The sequence below is a fragment of the Oncorhynchus kisutch genome, linkage group LG15 (genome assembly GCF_002021735.2).
Source record: "Oncorhynchus kisutch isolate 150728-3 linkage group LG15, Okis_V2, whole genome shotgun sequence".
In the NCBI taxonomy this organism is placed as follows: domain Eukaryota; kingdom Metazoa; phylum Chordata; class Actinopteri; order Salmoniformes; family Salmonidae; genus Oncorhynchus; species Oncorhynchus kisutch.
In genome coordinates this window covers 5,872,502-5,897,592 of record NC_034188.2, presented here as the reverse complement: position 1 = coordinate 5,897,592, position 25,091 = coordinate 5,872,502, and the positions used below count along the sequence as shown (strand labels likewise).

The following is a 25,091-nucleotide window of genomic DNA, read 5'->3' as shown; positions in this document are numbered from 1 at the left end:
GATGTGGTAGAGGCTAATCTGGGATGTTACAACAGGAAGAGGCCTATGTAGATGTGGTAGAGGCTAATCTGGGATGTTACAACAGGAAGGGCCTATGTAGATGTGGTAGAGGCTAATCTGGGATGTTACAACAGGAAGGGCCTATGTAGATGTGGTAGAGGCTAATCTGGGATGTTACAACAGGAAGGGCCTATGTAGATGTGGTAGAGGCTAATCTGGGATGTTACAACAGGAAGGGCCTATGTAGATGTGGTAGAGGCTAATCTGGGATGTTACAACAGGAAGGGCCTATGTAGATGTGGTAGAGGCTAATCTGGGATGTTACAACAGGAAGGGCCTATGTAGATGTGGTAGAGGCTAATCTGGGATGTTACAACAGGAAGAAGACTATGTAGATGTGGTAGAGGCTAATCTGGGATGTTACAACAGGAAGGGCCTATGTAGATGTGGTAGAGGCTTAATCTGGGATGTTACAACAGGAAGAGGACTATGTAGATGTGGTAGAGGCTAATCTGGGATGTTACAACAGGAAGGGCCTATGTAGGATGTGGTAGAGGCTAACCTGGGATGTTACAACAGGAAGAGGCCTATGTAGATGTGGTAGAGGCTAATCTGGGATGTTACAACAGGAAGGGCCTATGTGGATGTGGTAGAGGTTAATCTGGGATGTTACAACAGGAAGGGCCTATGTAGATGTGGTAGAGGCTAATCTGGGATGTTACAACAGCAAGAAGACTATGTAGATGTGGTAGAGGCTAATCTGGGATGTTACGACAGGAAGGGCCTATGTAGATGTGGTAGAGGCTCATCTGGGATGTTACACACAGGAAGATGGCCTATGTAGATGTGGTAGAGGCTAATTCTGGGATGTTACAACAGGAAGGGCCTATGTAGATGTGGTAGAGGCTAATCTGGGAGTGTTACAACAGGAAGGGCCTATGTAGATGTGGTAGAAGGCTAATCTGGGATGTTACAACAGGAAGAAGACTATGTAGATATTGTAGAGGCTAATATGGGATGTTACAACAGGAAGGGCCTAAGTAGATGTGGTAGAGGCGAATCTGGGGTGTTACAACAGGAAGAAGACTATGTAGATGTGGGTAGAGGCTAATCTGGGATGTTTACAACAGGAAGGGCCTAAGAGATGTGGTAGAGGCTAATCTGGGGTGTTACAACAGGAAAGAAGACTATGTAGATGTGGTAGAGGCTAATCTGGATTGTTACAAACAGGAAGGGCCTATGTAGATGTGGTAGAGGTTAATCTGGGATGTTACAACAGGAAGGGCCTATGTAGATGTGGTAGAGGCTAACCTGGGATGTTACAACAGGCAGAGGCCTATGTAGATGTGGTAGAGGCTAATCTGGGATGTTACAACAGGAAGGGCCTATTTGGATGTGGTAGAGGTTAATCTGGGATGTTACAACAGGAAGAAGACTATGTAGATGTGGTAGAGGCTAATCTGGGATGTCACAACAGGAAGAGCCTATGTAGATGTGGTAGAGGCTAATCTGGGATGTTACAACAGGTGAAGACTATGTAGATGTGGTAGAGGCTAATCTGGGATGTTACAACAGGAAGAGGCCTATGTAGATGTGGTAGAGGCTAATCTGGGATGTTTACAACAGGAAGAAGACTATGTAGATGTGTAGAGGCTAATCTGGGATGTTACAACAGGAAGAGGCCTATGTAGATGTGGTAGAGGCTAATCTGGATGTTACAACAGGAAGAAGACTATGTAGATGTGGTAGAGGCTAATTGGGATGTACAACAGGAAGAAGACTATGTAGATGTGGTAGAGGTTCATCTGGGATGTTACAACAGGAAGGGCCTATGTGGATGTGGTAGAGGTTAATCTGGGATGTTACAACAGGAAGAGGCCTATGTAGATGTGGTAGAGGCTAATCTGGGATGTTACAACAGGAAGGGCCTATGTAGACTGTGGTAGAGGCTAATCTGGGATGTTACAACAGGAAGGGCCTATGTGGATGTGGTAGAGGTTAATCTGGGATGTTACAACAGGAAGGGCCTATGTAGATGTGGTAGAGGCTAATCTGGGATGTTACAACAGGAAGAAGACTATGTAGATGTGGTAGAGGCTAATCTGGGATGTTACAACAGGAAGGGCCTATGTAGATGTGGTAGAGGCTAATCTGGGATGTTACAACAGGAAGAAGACTATGTAGATGTGGTAGAGGCTAATATGGATGTTACAACAGGAAGGGCCTATGTAGATGTGGTAGAGGCTAATCTGGGATGTTACAACAGGAAGGGCCTATGTAGATGTGGTAGAGGTTAATCTGGGATGTTACAACAGGAAGGGCCTATGTAGATGTGGTAGAGGCTAACCTGGGATGTTACAACAGGAAGAGGCCTATGTAGATGTGGTAGAGGCTAGTCTGGGATGTTACAACAGGAAGGGCCTATGTGGATGTGGTAGAGGCTAATCTGGGATGTTACAACAGGAAGGGCCTATGTAGATGTGGTAGAGGCTAATCTGGGATGTTACAACAGGAAGAAGACTATGTAGATGTGGTAGAGGCTAATCTGGGATGTTACAACAGGAAGGGCCTATGTAGATGTGGTAGAGGCTAATCTGGGATGTTACAACAGGAAGGGCCTATGTAGATGTGGTAGAGGCTAATCTGGGATGTTACAACAGGAAGAAGACTATGTAGATATGGTAGAGGCTAATCTGGGATGTTACAACAGGAAGGGCCTAAGTAGATGTGGTAGAGGCTAATCTGGGGTGTTACAACAGGAAGAAGACTATGTAGATGTGGTAGAGGCTAATCTGGGATGTTACAACAGGAAGGGCCTAAGTAGATGTGGTAGAGGCTAATCTGGGATGTTACAACAGGAAGGGCCTATGTGGATGTGGTAGAGGCTAATCTGGGATGTTACAACAGGAAGAAGACTATGTAGATGTGGTAGAGGCTAATATGGGATGTTACAACAGGAAGGGCCTATGTAGATGTGGTAGAGGCTAATCTGGGATGGTACAACAGGAAGGGCCTATGTAGATGTGGTAGAGGTTAATCTGGGATGTTACAACAGGAAGGGCCTATGTAGATGTGGTAGAGGCTAACCTGGGATGTTACAACAGGAAGAGGCCTATGTAGATGTGGTAGAGGCTAATCTGGGATGTTACAACAGGAAGGGCCTATGTGGATGTGGTAGAGGTTAATCTGGGATGTTACAACAGGAAGGGCCTATGTAGATGTGGTAGAGGCTAATCTGGGATGTTACAACAGCAAGAAGACTATGTAGATGTGGTAGAGGCTAATCTGGGATGTTACGACAGGAAGGGCCTATGTAGATGTGGTAGAGGCTAATCTGGGATGTTACAACAGGAAGAGGCCTATGTAGATGTGGTAGAGGCTAATCTGGGATGTTACAACAGGAAGAAGACTATGTAGATGTGGTAGAGGCTAATCTGGGATGTTACAACAGGAAGGGCCTATGTAGATGTGGTAGAGGCTAATCTGGGATGTTACAACAGGAAGGGCCTATGTAGATGTGGTAGAGGCTAATCTGGGATGTTACAACAGGAAGAAGACTATGTAGATATTGTAGAGGCTAATCTGGGATGTTACAACAGGAAGGGCCTAAGTAGATGTGGTAGAGGCTAATCTGGGGTGTTACAACAGGAAGAAGACTATGTAGATGTGGTAGAGGCTAATCTGGGATGTTACAACAGGAAGGGCCTAAGTAGATGTGGTAGAGGCTAATCTGGGGTGTTACAACAGGAAGAAGACTATGTAGATGTGGTAGAGGCTAATCTGGGATGTTACAACAGGAAGGGCCTATGTAGATGTGGTAGAGGTTAATCTGGGATGTTACAACAGGAAGGGCCTATGTAGATGTGGTAGAGGCTAACCTGGGATGTTACAACAGGAAGAGGCCTATGTAGATGTGGTAGAGGCTAATCTGGGATGTTACAACAGGAAGGGCCTATGTGGATGTGGTAGAGGTTAATCTGGGATGTTACAACAGGAAGTAGACTATGTAGATGTGGTAGAGGCTAATCTGGGATGTTACAACAGGAAGAGCCTATGTAGATGTGGTAGAGGCTAATCTGGGATGTTACAACAGGTGAAGACTATGTAGATGTGGTAGAGGCTAATCTGGGATGTTACAACAGGAAGGGCCTATGTGGATGTGGTAGAGGTTCATCTGGGATGTTACAACAGGAAGGGCCTATGTAGATGTGGTAGAGGCTAATCTGGGATGTTACAACAGGAAGAAGACTATGTAGATGTGGTAGAGGCTAATCTGGGATGTTACAACAGGAAGGGCCTATGTAGATGTGGTAGAGGCTAATCTGGGATGTTACAACAGGAAGAAGACTATGTAGATGTGGTAGAGGCTAATATGGGATGTTACAACAGGAAGGGCCTATGTAGATGTGGTAGAGGCTAATCTGGGATGTTACAACAGGAAGGGCCTATGTAAATGTGGTAGAGGTTAATCTGGGATGTTACAACAGGAAAGGCCTATGTAGATGTGGTAGAGGCTAACCTGGGATGTTACAACAGGAAGAGGCCTATGTAGATGTGGTAGAGGCTAATCTGGGATGTTACAACAGGAAGGGCCTATGTGGATGTGGTAGAGGTTAATCTGGGATGTTACAACAGGAAGGGCCTATGTAGATGTGGTAGAGGCTAATCTGGGATGTTACAACAGCAAGAAGACTATGTAGATGTGGTAGAGGCTAATCTGGGATGTTACGACAGGAAGGGCCTATGTAGATGTGGTAGAGGCTAATCTGGGATGTTACAACAGGAAGAGGCCTATGTAGATGTGGTAGAGGCTAATCTGGGATGTTACAACAGGAAGAAGACTATGTAGATGTGGTAGAGGCTAATCTGGGATGTTACAACAGGAAGGGCCTATGTAGATGTGGTAGAGGCTAATCTGGGATGTTACAACAGGAAGGGCCTATGTAGATGTGGTAGAGGCTAATCTGGGATGTTACAACAGGAAGAAGACTATGTAGATATTGTAGAGGCTAATCTGGGATGTTACAACAGGAAGGGCCTAAGTAGATGTGGTAGAGGCTAATCTGGGGTGTTACAACAGGAAGAAGACTATGTAGATGTGGTAGAGGCTAATCTGGGATGTTACAACAGGAAGGGCCTAAGTAGATGTGGTAGAGGCTAATCTGGGGTGTTACAACAGGAAGAAGACTATGTAGATGTGGTAGAGGCTAATCTGGGATGTTACAACAGGAAGGGCCTATGTAGATGTGGTAGAGGTTAATCTGGGATGTTACAACAGGAAGGGCCTATGTAGATGTGGTAGAGGCTAACCTGGGATGTTACAACAGGAAGAGGCCTATGTAGATGTGGTAGAGGCTAATCTGGGATGTTACAACAGGAAGGGCCTATGTGGATGTGGTAGAGGTTAATCTGGGATGTTACAACAGGAAGAAGACTATGTAGATGTGGTAGAGGCTAATCTGGGATGTTACAACAGGAAGAGCCTATGTAGATGTGGTAGAGGCTAATCTGGGATGTTACAACAGGTGAAGACTATGTAGATGTGGTAGAGGCTAATCTGGGATGTTACAACAGGAAGGGCCTATGTAGATGTGGTAGAGGCTAATCTGGGATGTTACAACAGGAAGGGCCTATGTAGATGTGGTAGAGGCTAATCTGGGATGTTACAACAGGAAGAAGACTATGTAGATATGGTAGAGGCTAATCTGGGATGTTACAACAGAAAGGGCCTAAGTAGATGTGGTAGAGCTTAATCTGGGGTGTTACAACAGGAAGGGCCTATGTAGATGTGGTAGAGGCTAATCTGGGATGTTACAACAGGAAGAAGACTATGTAGATGTGGTAGAGGCTAATCTGGGATGTTACAACAGGAAGAGGCCTATGTAGATGTGGTAGAGGCTAATCTGGGATGTTACAACAGGAAGAAGACTATGTAGATGTGGTAGAGGCTAATCTGGGATGTTACAACAGGAAGAGGCCTATGTAGATGTGGTAGAGGCTAATCTTGGATGTTACAACAGGAAGAAGACTATGTAGATGTGGTAGAGGCTAATCTGGGATGTTACAACAGGAAGAAGACTATGTAGATGTGGTAGAGGCTAATCTGGGATGTTACAACAGGAAGGGCCTATGTGGATGTGGTAGAGGTTAATCTGGGATGTTACAACATGAAGGGCCTATGTAGATGTGGTAGAGGCTAATCTGGGTTGTTACAACAGGAAGGGCCTATGTAGATGTGGTAGAGGCTAATCTGGGATGTTACAACAGGAAGAGGCCTATGTAGATGTGGTAGAGGCTAATCTGGGATGTTACAACAGGAAGGGCCTATGTAGATGTGGTAGAGGCTAACCTGGGATGTTACAACAGGAAGAGGCCTATGTAGATGTGGTAGAGGCTAATCTGGGATGTTACAACAGGAAGAAGACTATGTAGATGTGGTAGAGGCTAATCTGGGATGTTACAACAGGAAGGGCCTATGTAGATGTGGTAGAGGCTAATCTGGGATGTTACAACAGGAAGGGCCTATGTAGATGTGGTAGAGGCTAACCTGGGATGTTACAACAGGAAGGGCCTATGTGGATGTGGTAGAGGTTATTCTGGGATGTTACAACAGGAAGGGCCTATGTAGATGTGGTAGAGGCTAATCTGGGATGTTACAACAGGAAGGGCCTATGTAGATGTGGTAGAGGCTAATCTGGGATGTTACAACAGGAAGGGCATATGTAGATGTGGTAGAGGTTAATCTGGGATGTTACAACAGGAAGGGCCTATGTAGATGTGGTAGAGGCTAACCTGGGATGTTACAACAGGAAGAGGCCTATGTAGATGTGGTAGAGGCTAATCTGGGATGTTACAACAGGAAGGGCCTATGTAGATGTGGTAGAGGCTAATCTGGGATGTTACAACAGGAAGGGCCTATGTGGATGTGGTAGAGGTTCATCTGGGATGTTACAACAGGAAGGGCCTATGTAGATGTGGTAGAGGCTAATCTGGGATGTTACAACATGAAGGGCCTATGTAGATGTGGTAGAGGCTAATCTGGGATGTTACAACAGGAAGGTCCTATGTAGATGTGGTAGAGGTTAATCTGGGATGTTACAACAGGAAGGGCCTATGTAGATGTGGTAGAGGCTAATCTTGGATGTTACAACAGGAAGGGCCTATGTAGATGTGTTAGAGGCTAATCTGGGATGTTACAACAGGAAGGGCCTATGTAGATGTGGTAGAGGCTAATCTGGGATGTTACAACAGGAAGAGGCCTATGTAGATGTGGTAGAGGTTAATCTGGGATGTTACAACAGTAAGGGTCTATGTAGATGTGGTAGAGGCTAATCTGGGATGTTACAACAGGAAGAGGCCTATGTAGATGTGGTAGAGGTTAATCTGGGATGTTACAACAGGAAGGGTCTATGTAGATGTGGTAGAGGCTAATCTGGGATGTTACAACAGGAAGAGGCCTATGTAGATGTGGTAGAGGCTAATCTGGGATGTTACAACAGGAAGGGCCTATGTAGATGTGGTAGAGGCTAATCTGGGATGTTACAACAGGAAGAGGCCTATGTAGATGTGGTAGAGGCTAATCTGGGATGTTACAACAGGAAGGGCCTATGTAGATGTGGTAGAGGCTAATCTGGGATGTTACAACAGGAAGGGCCTATGTAGATGTGGTAGAGGCTATCCTGGGATGTTACAACAGGAAGGGACTATGTAGATGGGGTAGAGGTTAATCTGGGACGTTACAACAGGAAGAAGACTATGTAGATTTTGAACAGGCTAATCTGGGAATACCTAAATTCATGGTGTTCTGTAACGATACATAATGCTACACAGTTACCACGGTTCTTATCCACGCTCATAGTCTTTTATAGTATATGACAGGGGAAAAGGACTATGACGACATACGAACTCAGAATCATTTAATTCAGCACACCAGCAGCCACCAAGAGAAAATCAATACAGATAGCAGCTAACAAGCAAACGCAAGTCTGTCCGGTAGACCTCTGGGCTTTCTGCGCCCCTTCGGCTATCTCACTATAAGAGATCATCTTTTTCTGCATCTTAAATAGAACCCTATTTCCTAAATAGTGCACTACTTTTGGCCATGACCCGTAGGTTTCTGGTCTAAAGCAGTGCACCATATAGGGAATAGAGAGTGTCATTTGGGACGCATGTGAATGTATTCATGAGAGAAATCTGTCATTCGCACAGCCAGCTAGTCACAACAAACTATATTGATTCTAGAGTTAAACGTCCACTGACTTTATTCACATTTCAAGAACTACACACTAGGTTTTTAAGAACAAATTCTTATTTACAATGACGGCCTACCCAGACAATTGTGTGCCACCCTGTGGGACTCTCCGCCCTATGGGACTCTCCGCCCTATGGGACTCGCCGCCCTGTGGGACTCTCCGCCCTGTGGGACTCTCCGCCCTGTGGGACTCTCCGCCCTGTGGGACTCTCCACCCTGTGGGACTCTCCGCCCTATGGGACTCTCCATCCTATGGGACTCTCCACCCTATGGGACTCCATCCTATGGGACTCTCCATCCTATGGGACTCTCCACCCTGTGGGACTCTCCGCCCTGTGGGACTCTCCATCCTATGGGACTCTCCACCCTATGGGACTCTCCATCCTATGGGACTCTCCACCCTATGGGACTCTCCATCCTGTGGGACTCGCCGCCCCGTGGGACTCTCCACCCCGTGGGACTCTCCACCCTATGGGACTCTCCACCCTGTGGGACTCTCCACCCTGTGGGACTCGCCGCCCCGTGGGACTCTCCACCCTATGTGACTCTCCATCCTGTGGGACTCTCCTCCCTATGGGACTCTCCGCCCTATGGGACTCTCCGCCCTATTTGACTCTCCGCCCTATGGGAGTCTCCGCCCTATGGGACTCTCCGCCCTATTAGACTCTCCGCCCTGTGGGACTCTCCGCCCTGTGGGACTCTCCGCCCTATGGGACTCTCCGCCCTATGGGACTCTCCGCCCTATGGGACTCTCCGCCCCATGGGACTCTCTGCCCTATTTGACTCTCCGCCCTATGGGACTCTGCCCCGTGGGACTCTCCGCCCTGTGGGACTCTCCACCCTTTGGGATTCTCCACCCTATGGGACTCTCCACCCTGTGGGACTCGCCGCCCTGTGGGACTCTCCACCCTATGGGACTCTCCGCCCTATGGGACTCTACGCCCTATGGGACTCTCCACCCTATGGGACTCGCCGCCCTATACTACCAATCACAGCCGGTTGTGATTAAGACTGGATTCATCCAGGATGTCCGTAGTCATGCCCCTAGCACTGAGATGCAGTGCCTTAGACCACTGTGCCACTCGGGAGCCCAAAGTTAGCCTCAGGAAATCCTAGAGTATTACTGTGTCTATTTTAATAACTAATTTTGTCATGAGAACATAGCCAGACAGTAGCTACACATCATCTTGGGGATACTGACGTATGGAAATCTGATTTGATGTAGCCTACATATTGGGCAGCTATACACATGCAAATGAAGGAGGTATAATTATTGGTGATTTAAAGACATGCATAGACTGCCATCTGTAGGACTAAAGAGGGAAGTTTTAATGTCCAGTATCTCCATCTGCAGTAATCTAACATAACACCAGGTTGCAGTACAACACAGGTCAGATATGGACAGGTCAGGAATCACTGATATAGCCTGGCTGACACAACCCACAGTGACTCACAGCACTGGGAAAGCTGTGACACTGACTGGCTGACACAACCCACAGTGACTCACAGCACTGGGAAAGCTGTGACACTGACTGGCTGACACAACCCACAGTGACTCACAGCACTGGGAAAGCTATGACACTGACTGGCTGACACAACCCACAGTGACTCACAGCACTGGGAAAGCTGTGACACTGACTGGCTGACACAACCCACAGTGACTCACAGCACTGGGAAAGCTGTGACACTCTGGAATGGAGGCCATTTGTTAAACACAATCAACGCTCAGAAATTGATCGCCGGGTTTGATTGGTTCTCTCAAATGTTTTCTTTGCCTCAAGGGGTTGAGACTTGTTGTTTAAAAAAATTCAAACCGTTGTTATGGAAGCGTGGGACTGTGTGTGGCTGTGCTTTGGAAGCGGGGGACTGTGTGTGGCTGTGCTTTGGAAGCGGGGGACTGTGTGCGGCTGTGCTTTGGAAGCGTGGGACTGTGTGTGGCTGTGCTTTGGAAGCGGGGGACTGTGTGTGGCTGTGCTTTGGAAGCGGGGGACTGTGTGTGGCTGTGCTTTGGAAGCGGGGGACTGTGTGTGGCTTTGCTTTGGAAGCGGGGGACTGTGTGTGGCTGTGCTTTGGAAGCGGGGGACTGTGTGTGGCTGTGTTTGGAAGCGGGGGACTGTGTGTGGCTGTGCTTTGGAAGCGGGGGACTGTGTGTGGCTGTGTTTGGAAGCGGGGGACTGTGTGTGGCTGTGTTTGGAAGCGGGGGACTGTGTGTGGCTGTGCTTTGGAAGCGGGGGACTGTGTGTGGCTGTGTTTGGAAGCGGGGGACTGTGTGTGGCTGTGCTTTGGAAGCGGGGGACTGTGTGTGGCTGTGTTTGGAAGCGGGGGACTGTGTGTGGCTGTGTTTGGAAGCGGGGGACTGTGTGTGGCTGTGCTTTGGAAGCGGGGGACTGTGTGTGGCTGTGCTTTGTGGGTGTTTGAGTGAGAATAAACACAGAGAGCCAAGCAGTAAAATCACATCCCCCTTCATTATGGATCCATTGTGCCAACAAGGTCAAAGAGCCATTCCTTCTAGACCCTGATATCAGGAGGATTTGGAGAGTTAAGTGTTAGCCAGACTATCACTGATAGGCTCACAGCCACAGCACCCCCCCCCCCCCCCCCCCCCCATATATTTAAAGTTGTTAATTGCTGCACATTTTTGTCTTATTATGTATTGCTTAATTTTTGTTGTTGTTTTAGTTTAGTAGTTGTACAAGGTTTACATGTCATGATTTTTTTAAGTAACATTTTAAACTGTCAAATAGCAAATTGAAGAATTACCAGTGCCTCTTACTTGGTATATATTATTATTGGTACGTTATTTATGTTGTACAAATAGCTAAATTGTTTTCAGAGGGGTATGTTCATTATTCACCATTGTTCTGTTTGGTCTGGGTACTGCACCAGTGGGGGAAAAAAACAGCAGTGCCGGTCCCTGAATAACCCCAGTGCAGGTCTCGCTCTAGATATACAACTTGTCCAGATGGGTTTCTTCAGCTCAGTTCATATGACAACGACGGTTGTTGTCAACAAGAAAAGGTGAAATGTAAAACAACCAAATGCTATGAACGGGAGAAATCGACTATATATATATAATCAACAAAACAAAGTAATTCTTTGGATTTTTTTTATTTTTAGCTTTCAACTATATGTTTAGTTATGGAGAGTAACGTTGTACGTTGAACCGCAGATGAATGTATATTTTGTTTACACATCCAAAAGTGTTTTTGGTTCTGTTGTTAGCTAGTAGGCTAACTAGCTAGCCGGCGATGTATTTGTGATTTGGCTGGCTAGCTAGCTGAATATTCTTTCTTCTCAAAGTTGTTTTATGGAGATAGTTAGCTTGTGTGTTACACAAATAGTAGTTAGTTTGTCATTGTCGTGATTGTAGGTTAGCTAACTAACCAGTGACGTCTACATTGTTAGCTAGCTAGCTAGTTAGCCTCGACGTTTACAGGATGAGTAACGTTAGCAGTCAAAAACGCCAGCATTTTAAAGGAGCCGAAGTGAGCTGCGGTGTCAAATACTTCTTGTTTGGATTTAACATCATATTTTGGGTAAGTAGCTGACATTTTTGTATTTCACACCTGCATGTAATTATTATAAACAAGAGTTTTTCTAGTGCTGCCCGAAAGAGACAAATGAACTAAACAAGTTAAAACTATGCTCGATCGCCTAGCCCTAAAACTATATTCCGATGTTCTTTATCGAATAAATCCTAAAATACTGTTCAGTAAGTTAGTCCCATTAGATAGTGATCATTTCCTGTTATTGATTTGGTGATGCTAGCTACCTTTCTTGACAGTGATCATCTGCCAGGTGAATGTGTCATACGTAATTTATGCATCCCACCATTTATTAGTGATTTGTTAATTTGAAACGGTCAATTTTCCAATTTCCCCCCTCTCTCTCTCTCTCTCTCTCTCTCTCTCATATATATATATATAACTGTTTTATGATCAATCATCCATCTGCTAATATTTGACTCATTGGGCATTATTGTGCCTATTTGTGTGAAGTCTATTGTGTGGTTCCCAGCAGCCCTAATGTGATAGTAATGTAGGACAGCAGAATGCCAACAATAGTAGGTAGTAACTTACACTGTGGGTGGGTGCTCCCCATAGTTCTGATGAATAGCTGTTTGTAGGGTAGGTTTGGGTGTGTATAGGCCTATGTGTGTTGGGCTATTGGAGTCAGACAGCTAGCTAACTGTCTCTGTACTCTACTGCCTTAATGCCTGTCCTATCCGTGCCTGTTAACCTCATACAATAGCCACTCTCACTCTGAGCTAACCTACTCCGCCCATACACACCTCTTAAAGCATGGCTTAGACAGTGAGCTAGTGTACAGTACACAGTAGCCACTGAGTCCATTGTCAGCAACACTGTCATGGTCACACACAAAGAGCTGATAGGCTACTAGCCAGGGACATTATTTCATGTTGGAAGCCTAAGTAGTAATTATAAAACTGGTTGTTTGGGTGCTGATTGGGTGATAGCAGGGAGTTATAGTGCCACAATCCCTGAATTCTTCAGGTAATACCTGTGAACAATTCTATTAGATTTAATAATTCTCTTCCACTGTCCCACATTCCAGCCAGTCAATTTATAAACTTAATCTCCCATAGTAAAAAGTGTCTAGATAATATTTCCCCATGCTATTAGACAAGGATTTGGTTTGCAACATTTGGGGTTTGTCTAAACTTTGCAGTCTGCCTCTCTGACCTGTGGAAAATGTTTAGTTTTTTGTGTGATCTCCACCGTGCCATGCAAATATGAACGTCATCATTTTTGGACAGAAAGTTTCAGATTTTTGCAATGTTACAATGTCTACCCACACACTCACTGGACACTACCCACACACTCACTGGACTCTACCCACACACTCACTGGACTCTACCCACACACTCACTGGACTCTACCCACACACTCACTAGACTGACATTCCAACACACACATACATGCAAACACACACCAGTGGAGGCTGCTAAGGGAAGGGTGGCTCATAATAATGTCTGGAACGAAGCAAATAGATTGGCGTCAAATACATGGAAACCATTTGTTTTATTTTATGCATTTGATACCATTCCCCTAATTCCTCTCCAGCCATTACCACGAGCCCATCCTCCCCAATTAAGGTGCCACCAACCTCCTGTGACACACACACACACACATGTGCATTTTGACGACACACACACTCACACATAGACAGTCTTTCATACACTGCTGCTACTCTGTTTATTATCTATCCTGATTGCCTAGGCACTTACCCCTTCCCACATGTACCTCAACTACCTCGTACCCCTGAACATTGACTAGGTACTAGTACTTCCTGTATATAGCCATGTTACTACCTGGTACTTCCTGTATATAGCCATGTTACTACCTGGTACTCCCTGTATATAGCCATGTTACTACCTGGTACTCCCTGTATATAACCATGTTATTACCTGGTACTCCCTGTATATAACCATGTTATTACCTGGTACTCCCTGTATATAACCATGTTATTACCTGGTACTCCCTGTATATAACCATGTTATTACCTGGTACTCCCTGTATATAACCATGTTATTACCTGGTACTCCCTGTATATAACCATGTTATTACCTGGTACTTCCTGTATATAACCATGTTACTACCAGGTACTTCCTGTATATAACCATGTTATTACCAGGTACTCCCTGTATATAACCATGTTACTACCAGGTACTTCCTGTATATAACCATGTTATTACCAGGTACTTCCTGTATATAACCATGTTACTACCAGGTACTTCCTGTATATAACCATGTTATTACCATGTACTTCCTGTATATAACCTTGTTTATTACCTGGTACTTCCTGTATATAACCATGTTACTACCTGGTACTTCCTGTATATAACCATGTTATTACCTGGTACTCCCTGTATATAACCATGTTACTACCTGGTACTTCCTGTATATAACCATGTTACTACCTGGTACTTCCTGTATATAACCATGTTATTACCTGGTACTCCCTGTATATAACCATGTTATTACCTGGTACTCCCTGTATATAACCATGTTATTACCTGGTACTTCCTGTATATAACCATGTTATTACCTGGTACTTCCTGTATATAACCATGTTACTACCTGGTACTCCCTGTATATAACCATGTTATTACCTGGTACTCCCTGTATATAACCATGTTATTACCTGGTACTCCCTGTATATAACCATGTTATTACCTGGTACTCCCTGTATATAACCATGTTATTACCTGGTACTCCCTGTATATAACCATGTTATTACCTGGTACTCCCTGTATATAACCATGTTACTACCAGGTACTTCCTGTATATAACCATGTTATTACCTGGTACTCCCTGTATATAACCATGTTATTACCTGGTACTCCCTGTATATAACCATGTTATTACCTGGTACTCCCTGTATATAACCATGTTACTACCAGGTACTCCCTGTATATAACCATGTTATTACCTGGTACTCCCTGTATATAACCATGTTACTACCAGGTACTTCCTGTATATAACCATGTTATTACCTGGTACTTCCTGTATATAACCATGTTACTACCAGGTACTCCCTGTATATAACCATGTTATTACCTGGTACTCCCTGTATATAACCATGTTATTACCTGGTACTCCCTGTATATAACCATGTTACTACCTGGTACTTCCTGTATATAACCATGTTACTACCTGGTACTTCCTGTATATAACCATGTTACTACCTGGTACTCCCTGTATATAACCATGTTACTACCTGGTACTCCCTGTATATAACCATGTTACTACCTGGTACTCCCTGTATATAGCCATGGTATTACCTGGTACTTCCTGTATATAACCATGTTATTTTTATACTATTTCCTTTTAACTCAAAGAAAGTATATTTTTTTCAACTCTGCTTTGTTGGGACGTAAGTTAGCATTTCACTGTAGAGACTACACCTGTTGCATTCGGCGCATGTGACCAATACAATTTGATTTGAACTGTGTGTGCGGTGCTTCAGGGGTGCATTCATTCCTCCGATTTTTATTGCAAATGTTTCTTAAACAGAAGGAGACGGGACATCTTTGAATTTGTCCAATAGAAACTCCTTTTGTTTTTTATTGCAAATGTTTCTTAAACAGAAGGAGACGGGACATCTTTGAATTTGTCCAATAGAAACTCCTTTTGTAGTCTAGGTTGTAGCAACCTTATGGGTATAGGGAACATTAAAGTATAATTTAGTATCCTAAACGTATCAATGTTACATTGAACTGGGTGAATGGAATATGAACGACAGTCATCCAATATGCTGCTAGGCTAACTGCTAGACCTATAAGGAAGTAGGCTAGCTAACTTGAGACCTACTAGGCCTCCAGATTTTTTTCTAATGGTCATTTTGGCAAGTTGTTGACTTCCAGAAATAACACCTACCTGTCTAGCTCAGTGATCCTCAGCTGGTGGGTCGCGTTTTTTTTGGAGTAAAAACATAACATTTGTTTGAATGATGAAGTTAGTGTGTATAATTGTTAATTTACGATTGTAAATCATTTCATCTCTGAACAAATTTTCTTCAAACAGAACTATCGGCAATGGCATTTTGGTAGATTTTTTTTTTTTTTGGTCTCAAGTGAGTTTAATATTCTTCGGCAAGAATATGGGCAACATTTTATTATTGACAATGAAAGAGGTGAGAATGTTGTTCCCTTGTTGTTATGTAATTGCTACATTTACTATCAATGTAGCGTAAATATAAAGCCTTTTCTCCAGATTGTATTTTGGGTGCCGAGGATAAACCAGTTAAGAACTACTAATCTAGCTTGTAAACAAAATTAGCTGACTGTCTCTTATCCACATTGTAATTAATCACGTTTTTCACTCTACTTCTCAGATGTTCTGCGAACCTTTACAGGGTTGTAATTACCAGATGGTTTAGAAGATGGAGGCTCAGAGTTTCTGAGTTATCTGCATGAACCTTATGGTCTCTACTGTAACATTATACAACTGTAAATATCAGGTCTCTACTGTAACATTATACAACTCTGTAAATATCAGGTCTCTACTGTAACATTATACAACTCTGTAAATATCAGGTCTCTACTGTAACATTATACAACTCTGTAAATATCAGGTCTCTACTGTAACATTATACAACTCTGTAAATATCAGGTCTCTACTGTAACATTATACAACTCTGTAAATATCAGGTATCTACTGTAACATTATACAACTCTGTAAATATCAGGTCTCTACTGTAACATTATACAACTCTGTAAATATCAGGTCTCTACTGTAACATTATACAACTCTGTAAATATCAGGTTTTCTACTGTAACATTATACAACTCTGTAAATATCAGGTCTCTACTGTAACATTATACAACTCTGTAAATATCAGGTCTCTACTGTAACATTATACAACTCTGTAAATATCAGGTCTCTACTGTAACATTATACAACTCTGTAAATATCAGGTCTCTACTGTAACATTATACAACACTGTAAATATCAGGTCTCTACTGTAACATTATACAACTCTGTAAATATCAGGTCTCTACTGTAACATTATACAACTCTGTAAATATCAGGTCTCTACTATTTTTTTAAATTAAAAAAAATTTTTTTTTTGTACCTTTATTTAACCAGGCAAGTCAGTTAAGAACACATTCTTATTTTCAATGACGGCCTGGGAACAGTGGGTTAACTGCCTGTTCAGGGGCAGAACGACAGATTTGTACCGTGTCAGCTCGGGGGTTTGAACTCGCAACCTTCCGGTTACAATGCTTTAACCACTAGGCTACCCTGCCACCGAGATTATACAACTCTGTAAATATCAGGTCTCCGCTATAACATTATACAACTGTAAATATCAGGTCTCTACTATAACATTATACAACTCTGTAAATATCTTTAATGTAGTCTAGTCCTTGGGAAAGGCAGTTGTGTGGTTTGTTGCAACCCAGATAACACATCCACTCGTTTGATAGGCCCTACGTTGATTACACAGTATGAGATGTGGTGAATTGGGAATGTTTTTGAATCTTTTTGTGTGTGTGTCGTATCATCAGCAGAGTATATAACCAATGAAAGTGGTTGGCTTTGAAAGGTCATTCATTCATCTGTTGATGAAAGTGTCTAGTATGTAGGCCCTTCCCTAGTTTATTTAAAGCACTGAGATGAGCATGGGACTGGTTGTGTAGCCTAGGGTTAAAGTTGGGTAAACTGAGGTTAACACACACTCAACCTACGCCTCAGAGTGAAACAGGATCATATGGATTAAGGAGAGCTTCTCCCCCCAACTGTCTATAATCCTACTGTCCACATGGAGATAGGATGGAATCCCTAACCGCAGTGTGATTATGATACATACACCCAAACATGAGAGATGGAGAGAGAGGTGGAGATGGAGGGAGCGCGAGAGAGATGGAGGGGGAGCGCGAGAGAGATGGAGGGAGAGCGCGAGAGAGAGAGATGGAGGGAGCGCGAGAGAGAGATGGAGGGAGAGCACGAGAGAGAGGGAGGGAGGGGGAGAGAGGGAGAGAGAGAGATGGAGAGATGGAGGGAGAGTGAGAGAGAGAGATGGAGGGAGTGCGAGAGAGCGATGTAGAGAGAGAGAGAGAGCAGTTGAGTGAGCGTTTCTATCTCGCTAATCACACTGGATTAGTTTGATGGGACTACACTAACGTCTGATCTCCAGCTAATACCTCACCTGGACTCACTCTGGTGTACTCCCCAGTAGAGGTCGACCGATCATGATTTTTCAACACCGATACCGATTATTGGAGGACCAAAAAAGCTGATACCGATTAATCTGCCGCTTAAATTTTTTTTTTTATTATTTTCTTAAATATATTTTTTATATTTTTTTATATTTTTTTATTTTATTATTTGTAATAATGACAACAATACTGAATTAACATTTATTTTAACTTAATATAATACATCAATAAAAATCCATTTAGTCTTGTCAGGCGCCAATTTGTTGATCTATATGTTGAAAAGGGTGGGGCTTAAGCTGCATCCCTGTCTCACCCCACGACCCTGTGTGAAGAAATGTGTGTTTTTTTGCCCATTTTAACCGCACACTTGTTGTTTGTGTACATGGATTTTATAATGTCGTATGTTTTACCCCCTACGCCACTTTCCATCAATTTGTATAGCAGACAAATTGAGTCAAAGGCTTTTTTGAAATCAACAAAGCATGAGAAGACTTTGCCTTTGTTTTGGTTTGTTTGGTTTGTCAATATAAATGGTATCCACGAGTTCATTTGACTCTAGATAAAGTGCCACATTCCCAAAATCATCCCTTTTTAAAACAATTTGTCTGAACAACCTCTTGCTCTCGTTAATGTCTCCTCTCCCAGCTTTTACTGACACCTACCCATGAGCACCCTCTCTTTCCATTCACTGTACCCAGCATCCTCACCCACTGAGCACTGACACCGGACACCAATGGATATTGACAGACCGGACTGGACTAAATCTGAACCTATCGTAGACGTACAGTACCAGTCAGACGTTTGGACACACCTACTCATTCCAGGGTTTTTTCTTTATTTGGACTATTTTCTACATTGTAGAATAATAGTGAAGACACCAACACTATGAAATAACACATGTGGAATCATGTAGTAACCAAAAAAGTGTTGATTTGAGATTCTTCAAAGTAGCCACCCTTTGCCTTAATGACAGCTTTGCACACTCTTGGCATTCCCTCAACCAGGTTGGTTGGTCTCCCTGCTCACCCAGTATCTCTCCTGGAGGATGGTTGGCCACCCTGCTCACCCAGTATCTCTCCTGGAGGATGGTTGGCCACCCTGCTCACCCAGTATCTTTCCTGGAGGATGGTTGGCCACCCTGCTCACCCAGTATCTCTCCTGGAGGATGGTTGGCCACCCTGCTCACCCAGTATCTCTCCTGGAGGATGGTTGGCCACCCTGCTCACCCAGTATCTCTCCTGGAGGATGGTTGGCCACCCTGCTCACCCAGTATCTCTCCTGGAGGATGGTTGGCCACCCTGCTCACCCAGTATCTCTCCTGGAGGATGGTTGGCCACCCTGCTCACCCAGTATCTCTCCTGGAGGATGGTTGGCCACCCTGCTCACCCAGTATCTCTCCTGGAGGATGGTTGGCCACCCTGCTCACCCAGTATCTCTCCTGGAGGATGGTTGGCCACCCTGCTCACCCAGTATCTCTCTTGGAGGATGGTTGGCCACCCTGCTCACCCAGTATCTCTCCTGGAGGATGGTTGGCCACCCTGCTCACCCAGTATCTCTCCTGGAGGATGGTTGGCCACCCTGCTCACCCAGTATCTCTCCTGGAGGATGGTTGGCCACCCTGCTCACCCAGTATCTCTCCTGGAGGATGGTTGGCCACCCTGCTCACCCAGTATCTCTCTTGGAGGATGGTTGGCCACCCTGCTCACCCAGTATCTCTCCTGGAGGATGGTTGGCCACCCTGCTCACCCAGTATCTCTCCTGGAGGATGGTTGGCCACCCTGCTCACCCAGTATCTCTCTTGGAGGATGTTTGGCCACCCTGCTCACCCAGTATCTCTCCTGGAGGATGGTTGGCCACCCTGCGACATTACAACCAAATGCTTGATATGTCTTTTAAAATAATTCCTCATTCAGTGAACCAGGTGGGTGAGGTAGTCAACTGAGATGTTTATCTATTTATAAATATTCAGTGTTCAGGGGAGATCTTGACAGCATTGGAGTTTTTTATCAATTAGGCTATTCTAAGAATATTTTTTTACTTTGTCAGAATTACATGGCCAGTACTGAATAGAGGAGAATCCTGGCCAATTGTGAGCGCTTCAGAGATTGTTTTACAACCGATGTATGCAGCATTGGTTTCATCAACTGAACATGTGTGTGAACTGCTTCTCAGGCAACCAGACAAGCGTTAATGTCCTTTTGTACTGAACTATACTGTACTGTATCGGACTCTGGGGTACTGAACTATACTCTACTGTACTGTATCGGACTCTGGGCTACTGAACTATACTCTACTGTACTGTATCGGACTCTAGGGTACTGAACTATACTCTACTGTACTGTATCGGACTCTACGGTACTGAACTATACTCTACTGTACTGTATCGGACTCTAGGGTACTGAACTATACTCTAATGTACTGTATCGGACTCTAGGGTACTGAACTATACTCTACTGTACTGTATTGGACTCTAGGGTACTGAACTATACTCTAATGTACTGTATCGGACTCTAGGGTACTGAACTATACTCTACTGTACTGTATCGGACTCTGGGGTACTGAACTATACTGTACTGTATTAAACTCTACGGTACTGAACTATACTCTACTGTACTGTATCGGACTCTGGGGTACTGAACTATACTGTACTGTATTACACTCTACGGTACTGAACTATACTCTACTGTACTGTATCGGACTCTAGGGTACTGAACTATACTCTAATGTACTGTATCGGACTCTAGGGTACTGAACTATACTGTACTGTACTGTATCGGACTACGGTACTGAACTATACTGTACTGTATCGGACTCTAGGGTACTGAACTATACAGTACTGTATCGGACTCTAGGGTACTGAACTATACTGTACTGTATTAAACCCTACGGTACTGTACTATACTCTATTGTACTGTATTGAACTCTACAGTACTGTGCTATACTCTAATGTACTGTATTGAACTCTACAGTACTGTGCTATACTCTAATGTACTGTATTGAACTCTACGGTACTGAATTATACTCTACTTGACTATACTGTTCTCTTTGAATAAACCTATTTGTCTCCCTCTGATTTTCTTTGGTCTGTGTTACTGACGAGTAACATCAACTGCTAACAACTATCTATACAAAAGTATGTGGACACCTCTTCAAATGAGTGTATTTGTCTATTTCAGCCACACCCGTTGCTGACAAGTGTATAAAATTGAGCACACTGCCATGCAATCTCCATAGACAAACATTGGCTGTAGAATGGCCTTACTGAAGAGCTCAGTAACTTTCAACGTTGCACCATCATAGGATGCCACCTTTCCAACAAGTCAGTTTGCAAACTTTCTTCCCTGTTAGACCTGCCCCGGTCAACTGTAAGTGCTGTTATGAAGTGCAAACATGTAGGAGCAACAACGGCTCAGCCGAGAAGTGGTAGGCCACACAACCTCACATAACAGGACCGCCGAGTGCTGAAGAGCGTAAAAATCTTCTATATTCGGTTGTAACACTCACTACTGAGGTCCAAACTGCCTCTGGAAGCAACGTCAGCTCAAGAACTGTTTGTCTGAAGCTTCATGAAATGGGTTTCCATGGCTGAGCAGCCACATACAAGCATAAGATCACCATGCTCAATGCCAAGCGCCGGCTAGACTGGTGTAAAACTCGCCGCCATTGGATTATGGAGTGATGAATCATGCTTATCCATCTGACAATCCAATGGACAAATCTGAGTTTGGCAGATGCCAGGAGAATGCTACCTGCGCCCAACATACAATGACATTCTAGATGACTTTGTGGAAACTGTTTGTGCAAGGCCCTTTCCTGTTTCAGCATAACAATGCCTCCGTGCACAAACCGAGGTCTGTACGGAAATGGTTTTGTGGAAGAAGTCGACTGGCCTGCACAGAGCCCTGACCTCAACCCCATCGAACACCTTTGGGATGAATTGGAAAGCCATCTGTGAGCCAGGCCTAATCGCCCAAAATCAGTGCTCACTAATGCTCGTGGCTGAATGGAAGCAAGTCACCTCAGCAATGTTCCAACATCAAGTGGAAAGACTTCCCAGAAGAGTGAAGACTGTTATAGCAGCAAAGGGGGGGGGGGAGCATTAATAACTCCTTATTGGTGTCCATGATTTTAGAATGAAATGTTTGACGAGTAGGTATCCACATACTTTTGCTAATGTAGTGTATATGTGTACAGTCAGTTTACTGTGATGGAATATGTGCAGTGTTTGTATGTCAGGTAACCTTTTGTTTCTGTGTTTTATTCAACAGTTACTGGGAGCAGCCTTCCTGGGCATAGGACTGTGGGCATGGGCCGAGAAGGTAAGAAACATTTATTAGTCAAATATTTTCAGGACATTTTTTTTTCAGGTATCCGGATAGTCCAAATTCTAAACAAAATATCTTTAATGAAAATACATAACTAGCAAACATACTGCTTTTCTCTGGTTGTTTGGCTAACAGCAGAAGAGAAGTCTGATTTTTCACCGTGATCGAACTGACTTTTCTGGTGAATATTTTGCATTGATCTGTGTCAGGTATTGTTGAAACTCTCTTATTTGAGCACCTGTAAATGCTATTTGAATTGGTGGAATAGCATGCTGATATCAGGGTAGCCTGGGGGGTTAAATACATACTGATGTCAGGGTAGCCTGGAGGGTTAAATACATACTGATGTCAGGGTAGCCTGGAGGGTTAAATACATACCGATGTCAGGGTAGCCTGGGGGGTTAAATACATACTGATGTCAGGGTAGCCTGGAGGGTTAAATACATACTGATGTCAGGGTAGCCTGGAGGGTTAAATACACACTGTTGTCAGGGTAGCCTGGAGGGTTAAATACATACTGATTTCAGGGTAGCCTGGGGGGTTAAATACATACTGATGTCAGGGTAGCCTGGAGGGTTAAATACATACTGATGTCAGGGTAGCCTGGAGGGTTAAATACACACTGACGTCAGGGTAGCCTGGGGGGTTAAATACATACTGATGTCAGGGTAGCCTGGGGGGTTAAATACATACTGATGTCAGGGTAGCCTGGAGGGTTAAATACATACTGATGTCAGGGTAGCCTGGGGGGTTAAATACATACTGATGTCAGGGTAGCCTGGAGGGAATAATACATACTGATGTCAGGGTAGCCTGGATGGAATAATACATACTGATGTCAGGGTAGCCTGGAGGGTTAAATATATACTGATGTCAGGGTAGCCTGGAGGGACTAATACATACTGATGTCAGGGTAGCCTGGGGGGAATAATACATACTGATGTCAGGGTAGCCTGGAGGGTTAAATACATACTGATGTCAGGGTAGCCTGGAGGGAATAATACATACTGATGTCAGGGTAGCCTGGATGGACTAATACATACTAATGTCAGGGTAGCCTGGAGGGTTAAATACATACTGATGTCAGGGTAGCCTGGAGGGAATAATACATACTGATGTCAGGGTAGCCTGGGGGGTTAAATACATACTGATGTCAGGGTAGCCTGGATGGAATAATACATACTGATGTCAGGGTAGCCTGGGGGGTTAAATACATACTGATGTCAGGATAGCCTGGGGGGTTAAATACATACTGACATCAGGGTAGCCTGGGGGGTTAAATACATACTGACATCAGGGTAGCCTGGGGGGTTAAATACATACTGACATCAGGGTAGCCTGGGGGGTTAAATACATACTGATGTCAGGGTAGCCTGGGGGGGTTAAATACATACTGATGTCAGGGTAGCCTGGGGGGTTAAATACATACTGATGTCAGGGTAGCCTGGGGGGGTTAAATACATGCTGAGGTCAGGGTAGCCTGGATGGAATAATACATACTGATGTCAGGGTAGCCTGGAGGGAATAATACATACTGATGTCAGGGTAGCCTGGATGGAATAATACATACTGATGTCAGGGTAGCCTGGAGGGTTAAATATATACTGATGTCAGGGTAGCCTGGAGGGACTAATACATACTGATGTCAGGGTAGCCTGGAGGGAATAATACATACTGATGTCAGGGTAGCCTGGAGGGTTAAATACATACTGATGTCAGGGTAGCCTGGAGGGTTAAATACATACTGATGTCAGGGTAGGCAGGGGGGGGGTAAATACATACTGATGTCAGGGTAGCCTGAATGGATTAATACATACTGATGTCAGGGTAGCCTGGAGGGTTAAATACATACTAATGTCAGGGTAGCCTGGAGGGTTAAATACATACTGATGTCAGGGTAGCCTGGAGGGAATAATACATACTGATGTCAGGGTAGCCTGGGGGGTTAAATACATACTGATGTCAGGGTAGCCTGGATGGAATAATACATACTGATGTCAGGGTAGCCTGGAGGGTTAAATACATACTGATGTCAGGGTAGCCTGGATGGAATAATACATACTGATGTCAGGGTAGCCTGGGGGGTTAAATACATACTGATGTCAGGGTAGCCTGGGGGGTTAAATACATACTGATGTCAGGGTAGCCTGGAGGGTTAAATACATACTGATGTCAGGGTAGCCTGGGGGGTTAAATACATACTGATGTCAGGGTAGCCTGGGGGGTTAAATACATACTGATGTCAGGGTAGCCTGGGGGGTTAAATACATACTGATGTCAGGGTAGCCTGGAGGGTTAAATACACACTGATGTCAGGGTAGCCTGGGGGGTTAAATACATACTGATGTCAGGGTAGCCTGGGGGGGGTTAAATACATGCTGAGGTCAGGGTAGCCTGGATGGAATAATACATACTGATGTCAGGGTAGCCTGGATGGAATAATACATACTGATGTCAGGGTAGCCTGGGGGGGTTAAATACATGCTGAGGTCAGGGTAGCCTGGATGGAATAATAGATACTGATGTCAGGGTAGCCTGGAGGGTTAAATACATACTGATGTCAGGGTAGCCTGGGGGGTTAAATACATACTGATGTCAGGGTAGCCTGGAGGGTTAAATACATACTGATGTCAGGGTAGCCTGGGTGGTTAAATACATACTGACATCAGGGTAGCCTGGGGGGTTAAATACATACTGATGTCAGGGTAGCCTGGGGGGGTAAATACATACTGATGTCAGGGTAGCCTGGATGGAATAATACACACTGATGTCAGGGTATCCTGGAGGGTTAAATACATACTGATGTCAGGGTAGCCTGGAGGGAATAATG

General features: G+C 44.3%; 1 protein-coding gene across 1 annotated transcript in view; it reads left to right on the top strand.

Moving 5' to 3' along the window:
* Positions 1-11,139: 11,139 nt before the first annotated feature.
* tspan17 (tetraspanin 17) overlaps positions 11,140-25,091 on the top strand; it is a 39,680-nt gene continuing 25,728 nt past the window's right edge. Inside the window, exons 1-2 of the mRNA XM_031789511.1 lie at positions 11,140-11,787; positions 22,205-22,255. Coding sequence (XP_031645371.1) covers positions 11,689-11,787; positions 22,205-22,255 — 150 coding nt within the window. The 5' untranslated portion in view covers positions 11,140-11,688. The remainder of the gene's footprint in view (positions 11,788-22,204; positions 22,256-25,091) is intronic.